The sequence below is a fragment of the Panthera tigris genome, chromosome D2 (genome assembly GCF_018350195.1).
Source record: "Panthera tigris isolate Pti1 chromosome D2, P.tigris_Pti1_mat1.1, whole genome shotgun sequence".
Taxonomy (NCBI): Eukaryota; Metazoa; Chordata; class Mammalia; order Carnivora; family Felidae; genus Panthera; species Panthera tigris.
In genome coordinates, this window is record NC_056670.1 from 61734428 (window position 1) to 61754910 (window position 20483).

The following is a 20483-nucleotide window of genomic DNA, read 5'->3' on the forward strand; positions in this document are numbered from 1 at the left end:
CTGCCCTCGGGATGCTTACAGTCTTGCGTGAGTTTACAATCTAATGTTTTCAGTGATAGTTAGGAAGAAAAATAAAACTACTAGATCATATTTTTTTTTTACTTTTTTTTTTTAACGTTTATTTATTTTTGAGACAGAGAGAGACAGAGCATGAACGGGGGAGGGGCAGAGAGAGAGCGAGACACAGAATCGGAAGCAGGTTCCAGGCTCTGAGCCATCAGCCCAGAGCCCGACGCAGGGCTCGAACTCACACGCCATGAGATCATGACCTGAGCCGAAGTCGGACGCTCAACCGACTGAGCCACCCAGGCGCCCCTACTAGATCATATTTTGTAATTGGTTTAGTGACTTTCAAAACACTCCCATATTTAAATCAGTGTATTTTTTACTTGCAGTAGTTCTAAGTTTTGAAAAAAAAATTATTCATTCTGTGTTGAACCCAATTCTTCATCCTTAAGTCATATTTATAGAAGTCATCATGCTCTCTTTTGGTTATTTTATAGGTATCGTTAACATTATTTTTTCTTGGGGACTTCTTCCTTTTGAATGTCTGATCAAACAGTGGCACTGGACATAAGAGTTAGAAGCATGAGTCCTCCATGGGTTGTGATTTTTCTATCACAAAACCCAAGAAACTAACTGATAAACTGCCAGAACTAATGAGAGTTCACTGGGGTGGCAGGTTATAAAATAAATATATAGGTATCAATAGCTTCCTTTCATACACAGAATCAGTTAGAATATATGATGGAAAAACCCCTTTTCACGATAGCAACTCAAGTAATAAAATATCTATAAATAAAGTTACCCGGATATCTGCAAGACATGTATATAAAACACACTCCAGAATTCTATTGAGGGGTATAAACGAAGACTTGAAAAATGGAGAGATATACAAAGTTCCTGAATGAGAAAGCTCAATATGATAAAGATATAAATCTGCCTAAATTAATCTGTATATTTGATATTTCCAATAAAAATTTCAGTAAGTTATATTGTTGGGACTTGAAAACTGATTCTAGAGTTCTTCCTGAAAAATAAACAGGTGACAATAGCCATAAAATTCTGGAAAAAGGGGTGATGAGGGAGTATTTGCCTTACTGGGTTAGGTTTTTAATATTATAAAGCTTCAATAGTCATCAAGTAGTGTAGTGAAAATGCCTGATAAACAGATCAATGGAAGAGATTGGAAAAAACAAAAAATACCCAAGATTATCATTAAGATAAAGGTGTTTCATACCGGTGTTCTGTATGGACTATTAAGAAAATGGTAGCAGAACAGTAAGTTACTTTTTGGGAAAAAAAAGTTAACACCAAATGTGGAAACCATAAAGCAAAGATTGAGAGATTTAATGAAAGAGTTCTCACAAATCCATAAAAGGGGTAAACAATTCATGAGAAAAATGGGCATAGGGCAAGTGTGGGCAAATTTAAAAACAAATACAGGGGGCACCTGGGTGCCTCAGTGGGCTCAGGTCTTGATCTCATGGTTTGTGAGTTGGAGTCCCTCATTAGGCTCTGCGCTGATGGTGTGGAGCCTACTTGGGTTTCTCTCTCTCTCTCTCTTCTCTCTCTCTCCATTTCCCCCCTCAAAATAAATAAATAAACTTAAAAAACTCACTGTTAAAAAAACCCATAAATACAAGTAAGTGGTCATTAAACATGAAAAAGTAGTTGATTTCACTACTAATCAAGGAAATGTAAATGAAATACAGACATACTGGCTTTGATACTCTATTGGCTTGTTAAAGATCAAAGAGTGATAATATCCAGTGATGGTCTGGGTGTGGATTTAAGCTGCTATTAGTTTTCTGGAGAGAAATTTGGCAGTAGGAGAGAGATGTCTTTTTTTTTTATCACCTTCAATCCAGGACTTCCTCTTCTAGAGTAACAAATGAATGAGAACTTTCACAGAATTATGGCTTATAATTGCAAATAAATAAGTAAAATGGAAGCAATTTAAATGTTAAGGTAGGGGATTGGCTAAATAAATTACGCATTTTCATATAGTGAAATATCACAGAGTCATTAAAATTCTGTTGTAGTTGCACATTTATAATATAGAGAGGCATTTATTTTATGTTAGTTAATTACGAAAGCAAGCTACAAAACAGTATGTGTAGTATAATTCATTTTGGTGTATGTATATGAATGTGTATATATTTATATTTTTATGCACACACATATTTGCATAGGAAAAAGTCTGGAAAGAGACATATGAAAATCCTAAGTAGATTCTGGTTGACTTGAAATTTTTTCCCTTTTGTTATTTGGATGTCTCATTTCTGTCTGTATTCCTAATTATTTGTATAATTAGAAAGATTTAAAAAGAGCAAGGACTCTTGGAGTCAGAGAAACCACGCTCCCAGCCTCAGCCCCTCACTTCTTGGCTGCAGACTGTTGGCATGTGGCTTAATTCCTCTAAGCCTCAGTTTCCGTCTGAGGACAGGGGACCTCCTTCATGGCGTTATGGTGAAGATCATGCAACCCTCAATAAATAGTAGTTTTATAGCTGCAGATAAATCTATAAAGCAGTTTCTCTGTTACATTGGCTTTGGCAGATTCTTTCTTAGGTTGGCTTCATATTTCTTCTTCTTCTTCTCCTTGGTCATTTAGAGGTGGAGGCTTCAAAGAAACAAGCAGAACTTGATAAGAAAGCAATGGATGAGCTTCTGAGAGAAAGGGACATATTAAATAAGGTGAGTTTGTTTTCTGTAGCACTGCTAAACAAATGTCTTTCCTTAGTGCTATGATATCTGCCTATTAGGGGATAGAAAACTCTGAGGCGAACAAAAGTAGATTAGAAATAAATAATCGTGCTCAGTTTTCTTCCAAGCTGCTGTGCACAGTCCACCATTCACTGGCTGAGAATTGAAACTGCATTATCACCAGGGAACACAAAGGGACTTGGGAATTATCATATAAACGAGGAGCGGATTTCAGAGCGCTGTGTGGATTCTAATTTTATTGCTGGTGTGTTATTTGGCATCCTAAGCAGTTGATCAAAATTTCTGAATTTAATATCTGTAATCTGCAACTTTTGCTAATCCAGAAGATACAAGTGAGCGCGAATAAAATTCTAACTTTGAGGTGTTTGCTGAAAGAACAGCTGGTTGATGACAAAAACCTTCCCTGTACCTTTTCGGGATGTAGGTTTTTGGTTTTGCTTTTGGCCCTTACATCTCCTAGTCTTTGGAGCTCAATCTGGTCCAAAGCTGAGGAAGGGGTTGGGGGAGGCTTGAGGCCTGGAAAGCCTCCATTCAAGGTGGGGACCCTTACCCCCACCCCTTTCCTCTCCAAACCCTTCCAGAGGATTCCTTCCAGTGATAGTCACTCTTAGGAGATTAACTACTTTCAAGGATTTAGGGTAAATTTCTTGCTCAAGGATTTCCTCCAGGGAGGAAAAATCAAAGGGCCAGTTATAGAGGGGGGAGGCTGCTTGCAGAACAGTCTAGTCTGATGGCTTTTGTCCAAGAGAGCTTCGTCTCATCAAGTAGAAACAGCCTATATCTTTTCATTCCAACTTTTATGATTTCTTTCGGTTTTCCAGAGTTGAACAAATATTGACAAAATAGGCCACTCTGTAAGCTTAACTGAGACTAGGGATCTCAGGAAGTAGCAGGAAATTACATATCTTTACATGCTGAGCTCTCCTTAGAAAATCATTGTGGTTTTTTGTGTTTTTTTTGCATAATGCTGGAAACTGTTCCTTTATTCTATAAATTTGCACATGCAAACAATGTTGTTGGATTTAGATTTGTAATTAAAATTTTTTTTAGTTTAGAGAGAGACCATGCATGAATTGGGGAGAGGGGCAAAGGGTGGGGGGAGAGAATCCTAAGCAGGCTCCATGCCTAGCGGAGAGCCTGATGCAAGGCTCCATCTCACCACCCTGAGATCATGATCTGAACCGAAATCAAGAGTTGGATGCTCAACTGACTGAGCCACCCAGGTGCCCCCTTTTAATTTATTTTAAACATATACATTTAATTCATTTATATTTTATGTATTCTGGTAAACAACCAGTAGATTTTTCTGCCACAACAGGACATATAGAGCACCGTTACTTTTACATTTATTTGTTTAATTTGACTGATGTCAGTTCCTCCTCTAGGGCAGGGTATACTTTCTTTTTTCTTTTCTGGTCGGCACATCCTTAATGCCTAGCACAGCATCCAGCTCTCCGCAGGTATGCAATCAACCTTTACTGGTAATACATTCTTTCCCCAACGACTTGAAATGCCACCTTCACTGAATGAATGAGTGACATGGTTTTGACAGGCAGCAATGTTAATATATTTTGGCTCTTTCAGTGTCATGTTAAAGTGGCTTTGTCTTTTCTGGAGTGAAAGTTTAATTCAATACTTGAAAATAAAGTTGACCTTTTCTATTTTCTGCATCATCACCCAGCCAAGGTTTACGGTCTTTATATTCCGTGGTTTTCAGACCCCTGGCTGCATCTGTATTGGTAGGAGATTTGGGAAGGGGCCACCAGGTGCCTCGTGGAACCCAAGGATCCAGGTGGAACTGATGGGAACCTGACCTGACATCTTGGGATACACGAAAGCCCTGTCTCACCACCACTGGATTTCCTGCTGAGTTTTTGCTTTCGTTTCTCTCTTTCACAGAAGATTGCCTCCCTGTTTCCCAGTCTGTTTGGGAAAAAAAAAAGGCTATCATCAACAGCTCCCAGTTTACATCCTATACTGACCTTCAAAAAGCTAAAGGCCCTATTTCAAAAATCCCTGATCCCTTCAGCTATGGCCAGAGAAGTGAACCCTCTTGCATGAGTGTGGCTGTCAGGGTGACACTGTTGTTGCCTCCATGTTTTCAGGGAACACTCTCGCTTCTCAGGCAGCCAATCCAAGGACTTTCTGCTTCAGCATCAGAAATCACTAGTGCAGCTTAAAAAAAAAATATCGGCAGCTGCATCCCATCCCAGAATCAGAATCTCTGGATCTGAGACACAGGCATCTGCATTTCCTTAAGAAACTGGGTTAGTTATTTTATTGTAGTAAAATACACATAAGACAATATTTACCATTAGTGACATTTACTACATTCACAGTTTGTGCAACCATCACCACTATCTAGTTCCAGAACATTCTCATCACTCCCAAAGGAACCCCTACACCTGTAAAACAGTTGTTTCCCCCACCCCTGAAAACTACTAGTCTACTTTTTTCTTCTATGGATTTGACTATTCTGGATATTTATGTAGCTGGACTCATATTATACATGACTTTATGTCTGGCGTCTTTCACTCAGAATGATGTTTTCAGGCTGAAACTGTGCTGTAGCATTAAAAAAATTTTTTTTAAACGTTTATTTATTATTGAGAGACAGAGAGAGACAGACCATGAGCATGGGAGGGGCAGAAAGAGGAGGAGCCACAGAATCCAAAGCAGGCTCCAGGCTCTGAGCTGTCAGCACAAAGCCCGAATCGGGACTGGAAATCACAAACCATGAGATCATGACCTGAGTGGAAGTCGGACGCTTAACCGACTGAGCCACCCAGGCACTGCAGGACTTCATTCCTTTTTATGGATGAATAATATTCCACTGTGTGGATATACCACATTTTGATGACCTGTTTATTAGATGATGGACATTTGGGTTGTTTCCACCTTTTGGTTTTTGTGACTAGTGCTGCTGTGAACATTCATGTACAAATTCTTGGTTCGACACCTGTTTTCAGTTCTTTTGGGTGCATACCCAGGAGTGAAATTGTTGGCTCACATGTTAATTCTAGATATTTGCATTTTGAATGAGCTGGTTTTATTTTACTGTGTAGTCAAAGCCCTGTTATGTGATTAGGTTTAAATGTTCTAAGCTCACAAGAACAAGAGTAGAGCTGGGATTGAGGTTATCTTTGGGGTCAGCCAGCCCTGGACTCAAATCCTGGCTCTGCCCCAATCCTGTTGTATGAACCTATAGGCAAGCAGCTTAACTTCTGAGTCTTAGTTTCCTACGCTTAAAATGGGAGCAAGAAAGTACTCATTTCCAACCCTAGAGGAGAAAGCAGGAAAAGACCTCTCTGACCTCAGCCGTAGCAATTTCTTACTTGACACATCCCCAAAGGCAAGGGAATTAAAAGCAAAAATGAACTACTGGGACCTTATGAAGATAAAAAGCTTCTGCACAGCAAAGGAAACAACCAACAAAACTAAAAGGCAACCAACGGAATGGGAAAAGATATTTGCAAATGACATATCGGACAAAGGGCTAGTGTCCAAAATCTATAAAGAGCTCACCAAACTCCACACCCGAAAAACAAATAACCCAGTGAAGAAATGGGCAGAAAACATGAATAGACACTTCTCTAAAGAAGACATCCGGATGGCCAACAGGCACATGAAAAGATGCTCAACGTCGCTCCTCATCAGGGAAATACAAATCAAAACCACACTCAGATATCACCTCACGCCAGTCAGAGTGGCCAAAATGAACAAATCAGGAGACTATAGATGCTGGAGAGGATGTGGAGAAATGGGAACCCTCTTGCACTGTTGGTGGGAATGCAAATTGGTGCAGCCAGTCTGGAAAACAGTGTGGAGGTTCCTCAAAAAATTAAAAATAGACCTACCCTATGACCCAGCAATAGCACTGCTAGGAATTTACCCAAGGGATATGGGAGTACTGATGCATAGGGGCACTTGTACCCCAATGTTTATAGCAGCACTCTTAACAGCCAAATTATGGAAAGAGGCTAAATGTCCATCAACAGATGAATGAATAAAGAAATTGTGGTTTATATACACAATGGAGTACTACATGGCAATGAGAAAGAATGAAATATGGCCCTTTGCAGGAATGTGGATGGAACTGGAGAGTGTTATGCTAAGTGAAATAAGCCATACAGAGAAAGACAGATACCATATGGTTTCACTCTTATGTGGATCCTGAGAAACTTAACAGAAACCCATGGGGGAGGGGAAGGAAAAAAAAAAAAAGAGGTTAGAGTGGAAGAGAGCCAAAGCGTAAGAGACTCTTAAAAACTGAGAACAAACTGAGGGTTGATGGGGGGTGGGAGGGAGGGGAAGGTGGGTGATAGGTATTGAGGAGGGCACCTTTTGGGATGAGCACTGGGTGTTGTATGGAAACCAATTTGACAATAAATTTCATATATTGGAAAAAAAAAAGAAAAAAAAAGAAAAAGAAAATCTCCCTTAAAAAATTATTTTTGCATATGCTGTCATATACATATACATTTTATGATGATACCATAATATATTTGTTGTATTTTAAAATACAGACTATTTTTTTCAAAAAAAAAAAAGTACTCATTTCCCTTGGATGTTGTGGTCACTTAGTGCACTTACGTATGTGTGTGTCTTGTGCAAAATTAACATAATCTCTAAATAAGATGTAGAGAATATGATTATTTTTATTCACCCAAAAAACAATGTATCTAATTATTTTAGGGGTGAAACAGGGTAAATTTACCCCCCCCCCGCCCTCGCCGCACATACATTTTGAGTAACGTGACTGCTCTCTTGTCTTTATTTTTAGAACATGCTTAAGGCAATCCATGCGACCCAGAAACAGATAGACCTGGTAAAGCTCCATGAACAATCCAAGAGGAACCTGGAAGAAGAAATCCAGAACTATAAGGATGAGGCTCAGAAGCAGAGAAAGATCATCTTTCAGCTGGAAAAGGAGCGAGATCGGTACATCAATGAAGCCAGTGACCTTACCCAAAAGGTAAGTCACTCCTTGACGATGTGGATGGAGCACAAGCACGTTCTTTCTGATCGTCACACACTGTAGCAAAGAGGATTTATTCAGATGTGCGCTTGTGGTTTGCATGAGAATTTAAGAGAAATGACGTCAGCAGAGTAAAAGCTGTCCCAGAGCTGATCTGGGCCAAACTGTGAAATGGACAAGGCCAGTGCTTAGGGGTCCCCTTCACCTGTTGTCGTGCCGTGCAGCTTCCCGGAGCTGGATGCGTGGGGGTGGGATGGGATGGGGGGGAGCTCTTGGCATCGTTATCTCTGCACCCTTTGTTCACACCCCCCACGTCTGGCCCTGAAACCCTTGTCCCTTCAGACCGAGGATTGCAGCTAGTAGTTAGGAGCAAGGTATCCAATTAAATAACCTCAGATTAAGACGTGAGTAACTACTGGCACCAGGCAAACGTTCACACAAGTGTGGGGAACCTGAAACCTCACCTGTGGCAGAAATTCACAGGGTGCGTAGCTAAGTCCCACATCTCTACCTCTTGTAAGCTGCTGAGGAGAGAGAATGCTCAAGGCAGTATCTTGAAGAATGACTTCGGGGATTTGGATTCTACTTTAACCAGTTGTCTTAGCACATTGCCAGCATTAAGCATGACTGGTCAGACTATCCACCTTCAGTGCATTCACAGCTACATAGAGCAGGGGGCTTCACGAGGGGGTTTCATGGTGTCAGGAGGTGGGGTTGAGGAATGGGGGAAAGTTTTAAGTATGAGGCTGAGAGAAGAGAGTTTGGGAGAAAAGACTCATTTAATGAGGTTCCCAACCACCCCCGGCTGCCTCGAAAAGTGTTCTCTACTCTGTAGCATAAGCCCTCTTTATCATCTCCTCAATGAAATCTTCAGTGCATTCTACAGTGTTTACCAGTGCGCTTGAATGTTTACATTTGTTTTGTGTTTTTTCTGGAGTGGGATCTCAGAGAAGATGACAAGGAGGACAGCCAACATTTGAATTATAAACATTAAGAAAGTGGGAAACAAGCATTACTGTTAGGAAATCAGCTTCTTCCCGCTTAGACTAAATAAATGCCGAGCAGATGTTTGTAGAATGTAAGTTTGGAGGAACACAAATGCATATGCTCTGTCAAGCCCTGGCTGGACGTGTCTTCCTTGTAAAAGATCCCCCCGGTGATTCTCATACCCCTGACTGGGAGCCGTTGGTATACAGCATTTGTCTTCTGACTTAATCATCTTACAAGCGCCATTGATTGATTTCCTGACTCGGAGACGACCAGCTGTCAGTTCAGGAACTCATATTCTCCAGCCTGGGCTGGCCCATTAGGCTCTGCATCCGTCAGCTTAAGCTATAACAAATAACCCTCAAATTTCAGTGGTTTATAGCAACAAAGATTTATCTTTTGCTCAAATCAATGGCCTTTGAGGGTCAGCTGCAGCCCTGTTTCATGCCATCTTCACTTCAGGCTGGCCTCGTACAGAGGGAAAACAGAGTAATAGTGAACCTTGTGATGCTCTCAGAGCTTCTGCTGGTAAGGGAAGGGCGCAGGGCTTGTCCATTCATATTCCCTTGGCCAAAGCTAGTCGCGTGGCCAAGCCCAACATCCCTGGATAGGAGTATAAATCCTTCTAAGAGAGAGGCACTGTCTGGTGAGACAGTAAATATATCTGAACATATAATCTGTCGCAGCTTCCTACTTCACCTTCTTGATGATCAATCTCTCTCCACTCCTGGCTGCCATCACACTATCAAAACTAGCTGTTAAAAATTCCGATGTGATCTTAGTATCACCCCCCAGCCTTACAAACCTCTGTCACTTCTCAGCAACTGGGGCAGTGCATCTTTAGCACATGTAGAAAATAATATGTCTATAGCTAGTGGGAATTAGGGGGAAACTGCTCAGGGCTGCAGCGGACTAACCCAGGGATGCCTTGGTCCCCCCTGGTAGAGTGAGTCAGTATTTGGACACATATCTATAACGCATGCAAGACAAAGTAATTGGTATGCTGTGATTTATGAGACAGAGTCCAAGCTCTTTGTTCTTCCTTCCCTTCTCTGTATGGAAAACTCCTCTTCATCCTTCAATACCCAGCTCAAGTGCTCGTCTCTGGGGTCATGCCTGCCCTGACCTCTACTTTACGGATTTGTTGATATCTCTGGAATGGCACTTATCATCTTCTCGAGTATTTTCTTTGCACATTTGTTTTTCTTACTTTACAGAGAGCTCTTGAGAATAGGGTCTTTACCTCATTCATTTCTTCACCTGCAGTGTGCTGGTAAATACTAGGCACCAATAAAGTGTATGTTAAACAGATGGATACATGGCAAGTGATAAAAAGAATGCTGCCACTGATGTTAATACAGGATTATATATTTTTCTGTTTCCTTGTAAAAGGTAAGGGTACCAAGTTTTTTGTTGTTGTTTATTTTTTCTCTTTTCTTTTCTTTCTTTTCTTTAACTTAAATCCAAGTTAGTTAATGTATAGTATAGTATTGGTTTCAGGAGCAGAATTTAGTGATTCATCACTTACATACAACACCCAATGCTCATCCCAAGTGTCCTCCTTAATGCCCATCACCCATTTAGCCCATCCCCCCACCCAGCTCCCCTCCAGCAACCCTCAGCTTGTTCTCTGTATTTAGAAATCTCTTATGGTTTGCCTCTAAAAGTGCCAAGTTTTGCTGGTAACTGTTTTTCACAATTTCTGATGTTTAATCGCATAAGCTTATATAATATATCACTAAATCATCTGAGCACAGTTCTTAAAATATTATTTATTAACTGCAATTTTTCTGTCTCTTACTTAACCCCTGATAGCCTTATATATGTTGCTATGGCAACTCCAGTCATCTCTAGACTTCTTATTAAGGTCCCGTGTGTCCTTAATACATATAAGAAATATGCTCCTCCCCATATTTCTTTCTTTGTTTACTGTTACACACACACACATACACACACACACTCGCACACACATACCTCACTCATTCAGACAAACAGAAAACTCCCTTTCATGCATTCTATTGATAGGGAGTTGAGGACTGATATCAGGGGCTGGGGATAATGTCACAAAACTGATGTTTTTATCTATTTCTGGAGTGAGTGTATGTTGTTCCAAGTTTTGACCCAGCAATTTCTTTTGTAAGAACTCAATCTATGGAAAAATGAAAATGCAAAGAGTTTTACAAAAGAACATTCTTTGAAATAAATTCTGCTACATTTATATGAGACAATATTATGTACCATGAAAACCACGTGTTTGAAAAGTAGTTTTAAAAATAGGGAACATGTTCACAATATGAATCTGACAAAAACAGAATGCAAAATTACTTATATGGTTTGACCTAATTTTATCCGTGTGCATAGGAGAAGGGTTGATATTTGATTTTGAACTCTTCGTATTACTTATTTTCTAAATAGGTACCAAATATTTTTTGAAAGATTGATGGAAAGTATAATTAGATATCTGAATTAACTACTCAAAGACTTACTTATAGGTACTTACATTAAATTCTTCTTCAATAACATTTAAAAAAATTTTTTTTTAATGTTTATTTATTTTTGAGACAGAAAGAGACAGAGCATGAACGGGGGAGGGTCAGAGAGAGAGCGAGACACAGAATCTGAAACAGGCTTCAGGCTCTGAGCCATCAGCACAGAGCCCGACGCGGGGCTCGAACTCACGGACCGTGAGATCATGACCTGAGCCGAAGTCGGACGCTTAACCGACTGAGCCACCCAGGCGCCCCTCAATAACATATTTATCATTATGGGCCTTCCCTCACTTCAGATTCATTTGAAACATGTTGCCATAATGGACAATCTTACCTGAACTATCCTTGGCAGTTTTAGCTATGAGTGACTTATGGCACGGTCTCTTCTGTCTTCTGGGCTGCAAAAACAGTGTCGATATTTGCCTTCTGCTTCTTTCCATTTAGAGAAAAAAAGGTGAAATCTTAGATACTAAAAGGCCTACATTACATTTTATTAATTTCACTTGGCATTTGCAAACAAGGCAGAAGATCCTTTTCTGTGCCAGAATTGGATGGCTCAGAATCCCACACCTTTTCTTATGTGCCTGTCTCAGTCAACACTTGCCATAATAATGCTGCATAATACAGAACCACCAAATCTCCCTGGAGTGCAAAAATAAGCACTTATTTTGCACACATCTGCAGTTGAGTGGGAGTCAGGTGATCGAGGCTAGGCTTGCCTGTACTTGGCTTGAGGCTGTGAATTGGGTCTGGTTTTGCTCTACATGTTTCTGATTCTCAGGATGCATGGTGTTCTCATGGAGAAAGAAAGGAAAGCAAAGGACAAACCCACCCACACAAGCACAATTCACAGCTCTCTACTTGCCTAATGTCCTTTGACATCCCATTGGCTGTGGCAAGTCACATGTCTGATCTCAACAGCAAGGGGAGATAGACTCTTCCCACCGAGGCGGTGGGGACAGGGAGAGGGAGTGAATATTTGCAGAACCATAAGATAACCTAGTCCAACGTTTCAGCACTTTTTATCCTCATGGTTTCTCCTCTGCTGCACTCCCAAATTTTACTATTCAGATAAGTCGAGAGGCACTAGGAATGGCATTGTGAGTTGTGGTCCACCATATTTACTGAACTTTTGTAAATTCTGGGTAAAACCATTCCTGGTTAATAGTTAAATCTGTGACCCATCTTGCACATTATGCACTTAACTCATTTTAGAACCCCTCCCTTTTCATTTTAAATGTTAAACTTCTGGCCATTCCTCTCCCAGACATTTTATATGCCAGAAAGCATTCTTTCACAATGGATGCTTACCTACATGTCCCTTAATGCTCTGCTTATTTGCCTGTAACAGTGTCACTCACGCAAAACCCTCCTGCACAAAGTTCCAAGGCATGAATAATAATGTGCTTTCAAGGTCTTAGCAGTAAATGAGGAAAGCAAAGGTTGATCAAAGAAATATTGTTGACTGAATAGGTACTTCATGATGAAATGAAGCTCCTGTTTCTTTGATATTAATTTGAAGTTTTATAAGAGCATCTTCCATAGGATAGAACCCCGGACATACACAAATTATAAGCTTTTTCTGTTGTAATAAAATTAGTGTACAAGGGATTACTGCTTTCCTGCAGAACAGAATTTGACCCATAGAAACATCAAATTTGTTAAGTACTAATATTATAGAATAGGACATAATGTTAACCTGTCACAAAAATCTATTATTTATTAAATGATGAAATTATGATATGCTGGGTACTTAGATGATGGTGTAAATATATGTATCTTCTCACTTAAATCCTCATAATAGCCATCTGAGGTAGATACTATTCTATCCCTCATTTTATGACATAATGTAATATGTTATTAAAAACAGACACATAGATATGCCTCTCTAAATTTAAGGTAGAAGATAAAATAAGAAAGCAAGAAAAATAGAGGAGACTTAAAATCTCACGTGCCTGGCCACATAGGGTTTTTGTTTGTTTGGTTTTTTTGGTTTGTTTGCTTTTTTTAAGAGAGTGAGTTTTTTAGTTTCATTATGAAGGTAAAGGCATTGTCAGCATTCAAACCATTGACATTGAGTCAGAAAAACTTATTGGAGAAGTTTATTATACTGATATTTCATCAAATGTAAGTTAAAGGGTTCCAAATTCAATGACCTACTTTCTTATCCTGCCTTAGTCTATATGATGTTTTGACTATGCTGCAGATTTCCAGCATGCATTATTGATTTTTATCTCACTCTTATTTCTATTGGCAGGTTGTTTTAACAGAAAAAGAAAAGGTAGTAGGTTATAAACTGGAATTGTACCCTCATAGTGCACTGTAAGCATTTTCTGGGCTAGTCTGAAGTAGGCTTATGAGGGCCAGGATCTCCAAGTCTCTGGCTGTAACAAAGCTTTCTATATTTGTGTGGGATTTATCTCATGAGTTGGTTTGAGGTATCTAAAAGTGTAATCAATTAATTAAACTCCAGTCCCACAGCTGGCATCCCATATTCTCTGATATGCCATTTTCAACAGGGGACAATCTGCTGACTAAAGGCTTTGCTCCTACTTAACACCCCACACATTTTATGAATTTTCAGGATTTGACATCAGTTTGAATGATTTCCATAGAAAAAAATCGAGTTCCAACCCTCAGAACTAAATTGCTTTGTAAATTGTCTTTTCCTTTTTCCTTTTTTTTTCCATTGTCACTTAACTAAAATATCTTTGATCTTGGTATCACGATGGGTTCTTATTACTCCCAGCTTTAACAATCCAGAAGCATGTGCACTGTGATTTTGTGCACTGTTTTGTGCAGAAAGATGGACGCTGCCAGCCGATGCCTCCAAAAGAAATGCCCTTGGCTGCATCCTTTTTCTGGAGTGTTCTTCTGTCTGTGCAAAGGATTATTCTTGTTATATCTCAAAGTGATTGAACAAGCGATTTTTTTCTTTTCTCTGATGTGCAGCTTGATATTCTGAATGCTGATGATGCTGTTCAAAGTATTTTCAATCCATTCGTTTCACTGACCCCAAAGAGGGTAATCATGTCCATAGAAAGGCTAAATTTTAGTCTAAAGTAGTGCCTTTTCTTTTTTTAAAATCAAACAAATAACTGATCTAATGGATATCTTATTTAGGTTTTTACATTTATTTTTAACTTACACATTTTCGTTACTGTGGTGGTACCTTAAAACACTGCCTGCTATAGATTCTGCAGATATGGATCAAAGAAATGAGGGGAGAAGGAATGGGGTTTCCATTCATTTCAGATGTATCCACATGCCTTTTCCCCAGACCTCCTTGTCTCAGATTTTCTAATTTATTTCCTTCTAGATCCTCAACCAACCATTGAAACCATTCACCACTGTCTGTATACATTCTTACTTTGGGATACTTTCTTTTTTTTTTTTTTTAAATTAACGTTTATTTATTTTTGAGACAGGGAGAGACAGAGCATGAACAGGGGAGGGTCAGAGAGAGGGAGACACAGAATCTGAAGCAGGCTCCAGGCTCTGAGCCATCAGCACAGAGCCCGACGCGGGGCTCGAACTCACGGACCGCGAGATCATGACCTGAGCCGAAGTCGGCCCCTTAACCGACTGAGCCACCCAGGCGCCCCTGGGATACTTTCTTTCCACACAGAGTGGATGATAGCAATTAATAATAATAAAACTATAAAAGCATATGAAAATACCTCGTACAAATCTAGTGGCATAAATTTAAAAAAAATGGCCGAAATGGTCAATTCTCTCAAAAATACATACCTACATCAAGGTATGACTTGAGGAGAAGTAGAAAACATAGAAAAATCAATAGCTATGGCCACCAAAAAAAAAAAAAAAAAAATGAGGGAGAATAAGCTCCAACACTCACAGAGGGCCTAATAACTTTATAATTGAGTTTCTTCAGACTTTTAAGAATCAAATAGTTCTCAGGCTCTATAACTTTCGAAAAAGTGCTGCTCATGCACTTTGTATCTTTTGGGGTAATACTGATTGGCACTGCTCTAGTGATGTATGACCCATGCCTTCTGCAGTGATAATGAATAAAGACTCCAGGCCAAGGAGAGAGCTTGGGGTCTGAGGTGAGTCCTTGGTTGGGATGGTTGAGGAATAAAAAGGAAGAGGTAGTTCCCACAAATTGTCTAAATCCCAAATATTAACTGCTTAGAAAATATATGTAGGACCATTCTTAGAAACTATCCATTAACCTTCCAGTGTTTGAACCTGTCATAACACCCTATACATGTCCTGGTTATATTTGTACCTTGGTTATCCATTTTGTGGTGGAGTCACTCAGCAGAGGTGAACTTGAGGGTAGGGAATGTGTCTTCTGGTTCTTTACATCACTAGTGCTTTTACAGTGCCTGCCATAGATAAGTCCTCAATACATGTTTATTGAGTGAATGAATAAATGGGTGAGTGGATGAAAGAGTGAACAGAAAGGTACTCTGTTCACTTTACGAAACTAGCAGAAACCTTGATACTGAAATAGAACGAAAAAGGAAGTTAGAGACTTAGATCACTTGTGAATACTTATGCAGAATCCTAAATGAAATTCTGGCAAACCAAATTCAACAGTACATTAAAAGCATCATCCAGTATGACCAAAGAGGGTTTGTCCTGAAACTGCAAGGATAGTTTTCTGTTAAGAAAACTGTTGCTGGCACTATGGAAATGGAAAGCGTTACAGCCATTTTGGAAATCAATCTATCAATATCTATTAAAGTTAAAAACATATATGTCTTTTGAACCAGATATTTCACTCCTGGGAATCCTTCCCAACAGAAGTAAAAACACAGGAGCATAAGGACACATGTACAGAAATGATTATTTCAGCAGGGTTCAGAGCAGCAAAAAAGTGGAAACCAAACTAAGGCCCCTCAGAGGGGAAGAGCTGAGTGTATAGTGTCTCACTCACACTGGAGGGCATTAAACCACCTTTAAAGAGAATGAATTAGAGTTACTCCACATGATTCCCCAAAATATTATCGAGAGATTAAAAAGCAAGGTGCACAAAATGTGTATAAGGAGATTACATTTTGCTAAAAAATAAAAACAAAACCCAAAAAAGCAAGACAAAGGAAGACAAACAAATCCCTGTGTCTGTATATTTACTAGTTGAAGAGCTGTGGGTGATATTACTTTTTTTTTTTTACTTAAATTTCTTTCCTTGTAAAATGAGGGTGATTAATAATGCATATCTCATAGGATTTTTTGTAAAGATTAAATGATAGAATGTACCTGAGAAATATTGGCTGTTATTATTATTATGCTAGAAGACTTGAATATATGTAGAATTCAAAGAAAAATGTGGAAGAACACATACTAAATTGTTAACCTGGTTACTTTATGTGTCAATGAGGGGTTGATATGGGTAGAAGAGAGAAGGAAGATCCAAGTAAATAAGTAAAAGAAAAAAAAATTCACGTTGATGCATTTATTTAAAATTATGGCACATGGGACTACTTATAAACACATAAAATTAAAATACTTATAAAAGGAAACATTTATTAGTAAGTATATCAAATAAATAGAACCGATAAGAAAAAAATAGTATAAAATAATATACGCTGAAAAGGCTTTTACTAATATTTAACTCCATCCTTCCTTAAATATTTTTTAAATGTTTATTTATTTATTTTGAGAGAGAGACAGAGAGACAGAGAGTTGGGGAGAGGCAGAGAGAGAGGGAAAGAGAGAATCCCAAGCAGGCCCCGTGCTGTCAGTGCAGAGCCCCATGCCGAGCTCGAACTCACAAACTGGGAGATCCTGACCTGAACTGAAATCAAGAGTTGCAGGCTTAACTGACGGAGCCAACCAGGTGCCCCTTTCCTTAAATATTTCTAAGAAAACTTTGAAAGGTGTTTATTTAAAGATATAAAGGATAAATATATTAAACACTAGGCATCATTAACTCTGATGGGAAAACATTAGAATTGTTTCTTGGAGTGTGTTTTCTGGAATACTAACTCCACATGGGGGAATAAAAGGCTTCTGTAGTGCAATGACTTGGGAACATGTTGCTCACAAGTAACCCACACCTGAGTCGTAATGAATATGAGTATGTCAAAGGTGTAAGTACTTTTTGACCTTTAGGTTCTAGATAAAATACCTCCTTTTCAGAGAAAACTTCTCTGGCCATGTTACTGCATGGACATGGCCTTCTTTCTATTCTCTGTCATTGCTGTTTCTTTCCTTTAGTTATAACCATTAATTAAAATAATGCCACTGAAATGCAGTAAAAATCTTCTGAAGAATTTTCCCCTTATATATTCTAGCTTTTGTCTAGACCATCATTCCATTGATTCAGTCTTCCTTGCTAAAGTTTTTCTTCTGAAGGAATTTTTGAAGAAGTTTGTCCTTAAAAAATCAATTTCTGTGGACATTGCAGCTAAGAGTCATGATTATATAATTTCAATTGTATGGATTGCTTGTTGAGAAGCATTGGCTCACGGTGGAATTTTGTGCCTCGGTTTTTCATAGTTGCAAAAAAAGAGGCAGTTATCTTGTATCTCATCTTTCCTAGAAGTGTTTTGTGCACAATAGAATGCATTTTTATGAAATCCTTTGAGTTTCCCTGATGGAGCGAGTTTGACATTGGCAAGACAGTGCTTTGATTGCTATCGATGTCCAAAGGCCACTTTTCTTTTTCGTGGTTAAATTTATAAAGCTGTGAGTGTGGCCAAACAGCTAAGTTATCTCTTATCTTTCTTAGTGCTCCATGTGAAGATCTGTTTAAACCTGCACCTTTTCTTTTTCTTTTTCTTTTTTTGGTGGGTGGGTGTTCAGGAGAGGTTTTCAGAATTGAAAGAATTTTTTTCCTCTTGTGATCACAAAATAACTGCTAAAGCCTTCATGCTTGAGCAGAACTCTGGTGTAGATAAAATGTATGTTTGCCCCTAATCAGCTGGGCTGAATTTCTGTGTTGCACTGCAGTGATCAGAACTGCAGTCAGATTTCCTGATTGGTAACATTTCTACCAGCTACCCTTAGATCAAAATCTGTTTGTCCTGAACTGATAATCTGATAATTACAGATTGGCTATGTAACCATTTTCCTATACTTCTTTTTCCCCCAGGTTCTCATGAACATGGAAGACATAAAAATCCGTGAAATGCAGATTTTTGACTACAGGAAAAAAATCGCTGAATCAGAAACTAAATTAAAACAGCAACAGAACCTGTATGAAGCGGTGAGGTCAGACAGGAATCTGTATAGCAAAAATCTAGTTGAGGCTCAGGTAAAGAATATGTTTTTGTCTTTATGTTTTGACTCCTCCCCTTCCTGGGTTCAGAGCAGTTTCTGTTATCTTAATGGCAGGATTTAGAACAAGGCAAGCAAGAAATCTCATGGAATTCACCTGAGAGAGAAGGATCAGTTTGTGCAAAACTATCAGATTATTTGAAATAGAAATGACACAACTTGATACAATGTGAAGATCATGGTCCTGCTTTTAATTATTATGTAGAATTGCCATTCTCTTGTTTCTAATTTTTCAAACTGCTAATAGCTACCATGGCTGAGAGGGGAGCAGCATTCTGTTGTCATTTAATTGCACCTCTTTGCTTTGTAATCTCTTAGTTATAATGTTTGTTGTTGGGCCAATTCTTCCCTTGTAAAATGAAGAATAAAATGTGTGTGTTGTGTATATGTTTGTTGTATGTGTGTTGTATGTATGTGTTGTGTGTGTATGTGTGTGTGAACTGTTCATTATGCATACTTTGTATATATCTCATGAGAATATTTTGAGAGTTAATGCTACAAAGTACTTTCAGGTTGATGGGCACAAGGTACAAAGAACAACAAACTGGTGGTGATTGTCCAGGAGACCACTGTTTTGAGAGAACCTCCCTTAAAAGCTCTTGACTATGTATTGAACTTCTATACAGAGGGTGATGTCTATTTAATTCACTTTCAAACATTTCTCCTTTCATTTTGTTAGGATGAAATAACAGAAATGAAGAGAAAATTAAAGATTATGACCCATCAGGTAGATCAGCTGAAAGAAGAAATCTCAGCCAAAGAGTCAGCACTTGTGAAGTTACATCTGGAACAGCAGCGGATAGAAAAGGAGAAGGAAACTTTGAAGGTACAGATCTTATAATAAAAGTGATGGACCCAATAGACTACCTCTTTGGCCCACTTGAGGCAGGCTCCATGCTCATTGAAGGCAACAAGGTGCAGGGAGAACAACCGAGGAACCAGGAGGGTGAACTCTAACACCTTCAGGTCAGGCTTCTGTATGGGTAGTGCTCCCAGGTAGAGCAGAGGAGGAAGCCAGTGGAGATGCATAAGCACCCCTTTCACCTATACTGCTATCATCACATCAGTGGAAGAGAAACTAGCAGGTCAGCAGTGCCTAGGAAGTCCTGGAGCTTTCAGGCTTGCTACAATCCCTTTGCATTTATAACCTCAGCCCAACACCCATACCCAACCCTCCCAAACTCTTCCCTGGACCTTCCATAAGGTGGTGCTGGTGAGACTTTGTCCCTCTGCTCCTAATAGTTGTTTGCTTTATGTGCACCTGAGTTTTCTACCTGCATTAGCATTAGCCACTCCTCCAGAGGATCACCTCTGTCTTTGTATATACTACTAAGACATATCCTTTTAAATCTACTAACTTCGAACATTATATGTCTACCAATATAACATAAAGACTTTCCCCAAGAATACAGACCAAATAATTATGCCCTTTCAAATCCATGAACCAAATATGTTTTCGTATACACATTCACTAAACCTATTTTCCTTTTCCTATCCAATCCAGTAGATTTCCCTTCTAATCCATTTGACCGAAGAATTAAAAAGGAACTTCTAAGAGTATGAAAGTATCACTTTCATTTGAAAATGTATACGCAGAATACTCATGGATGTCTATAAGCCACTTGCAGGAACTATCTATAGCAAATGAGAGACTGGGTGTCTTGGTTTCTGCACATATTTGTTTTCAAAGATAGTTTCTATATTGAAAATGTGTAGCTTTAATGCCAAATTTCCTTGATTCCAAGATGCCATAGATTGAATATACACTCTGAATTTCATAATGGGTTTTGTCAACTTAATGATGGGTCTTCGTGTAAATAAAACTACTATATTAAATCAAGGCACATTTGGTTTGAGAAAGATTAAAATATAACAAAACTGCCTTTACAAAAAGATATGATAATTGATATTTACCTGTCTAAGACTTGATCTTCCCACTCTAGATTATGATACAAAAGGAATAGGAGGAGGGACTTAAGATGGTGGAATAGTAAGGGGACCCTGAGCTTGCCTTGTCCCTCGAATACAGCTAGATCAACATGAAATCAT

The 20483-nt window shown here is 39.0% G+C and overlaps 1 protein-coding gene across 4 annotated transcripts in view; it reads left to right on the plus strand.

Moving 5' to 3' along the window:
- CFAP58 (cilia and flagella associated protein 58) overlaps positions 1 to 20483 on the plus strand; it is a 106145-nt gene that overhangs the window by 19060 nt on the left and 66602 nt on the right. For all 4 annotated transcript variants that reach the window (XM_042960776.1, XM_042960779.1, XM_042960780.1 and 1 more), the window contains exons 8-11: positions 2617 to 2699; positions 7513 to 7704; positions 18250 to 18411; positions 19114 to 19260. In XM_042960776.1, the coding sequence (XP_042816710.1) occupies positions 2617 to 2699; positions 7513 to 7704; positions 18250 to 18411; positions 19114 to 19260 (584 nt within the window). The remainder of the gene's footprint in view (positions 1 to 2616; positions 2700 to 7512; positions 7705 to 18249; positions 18412 to 19113; positions 19261 to 20483) is intronic.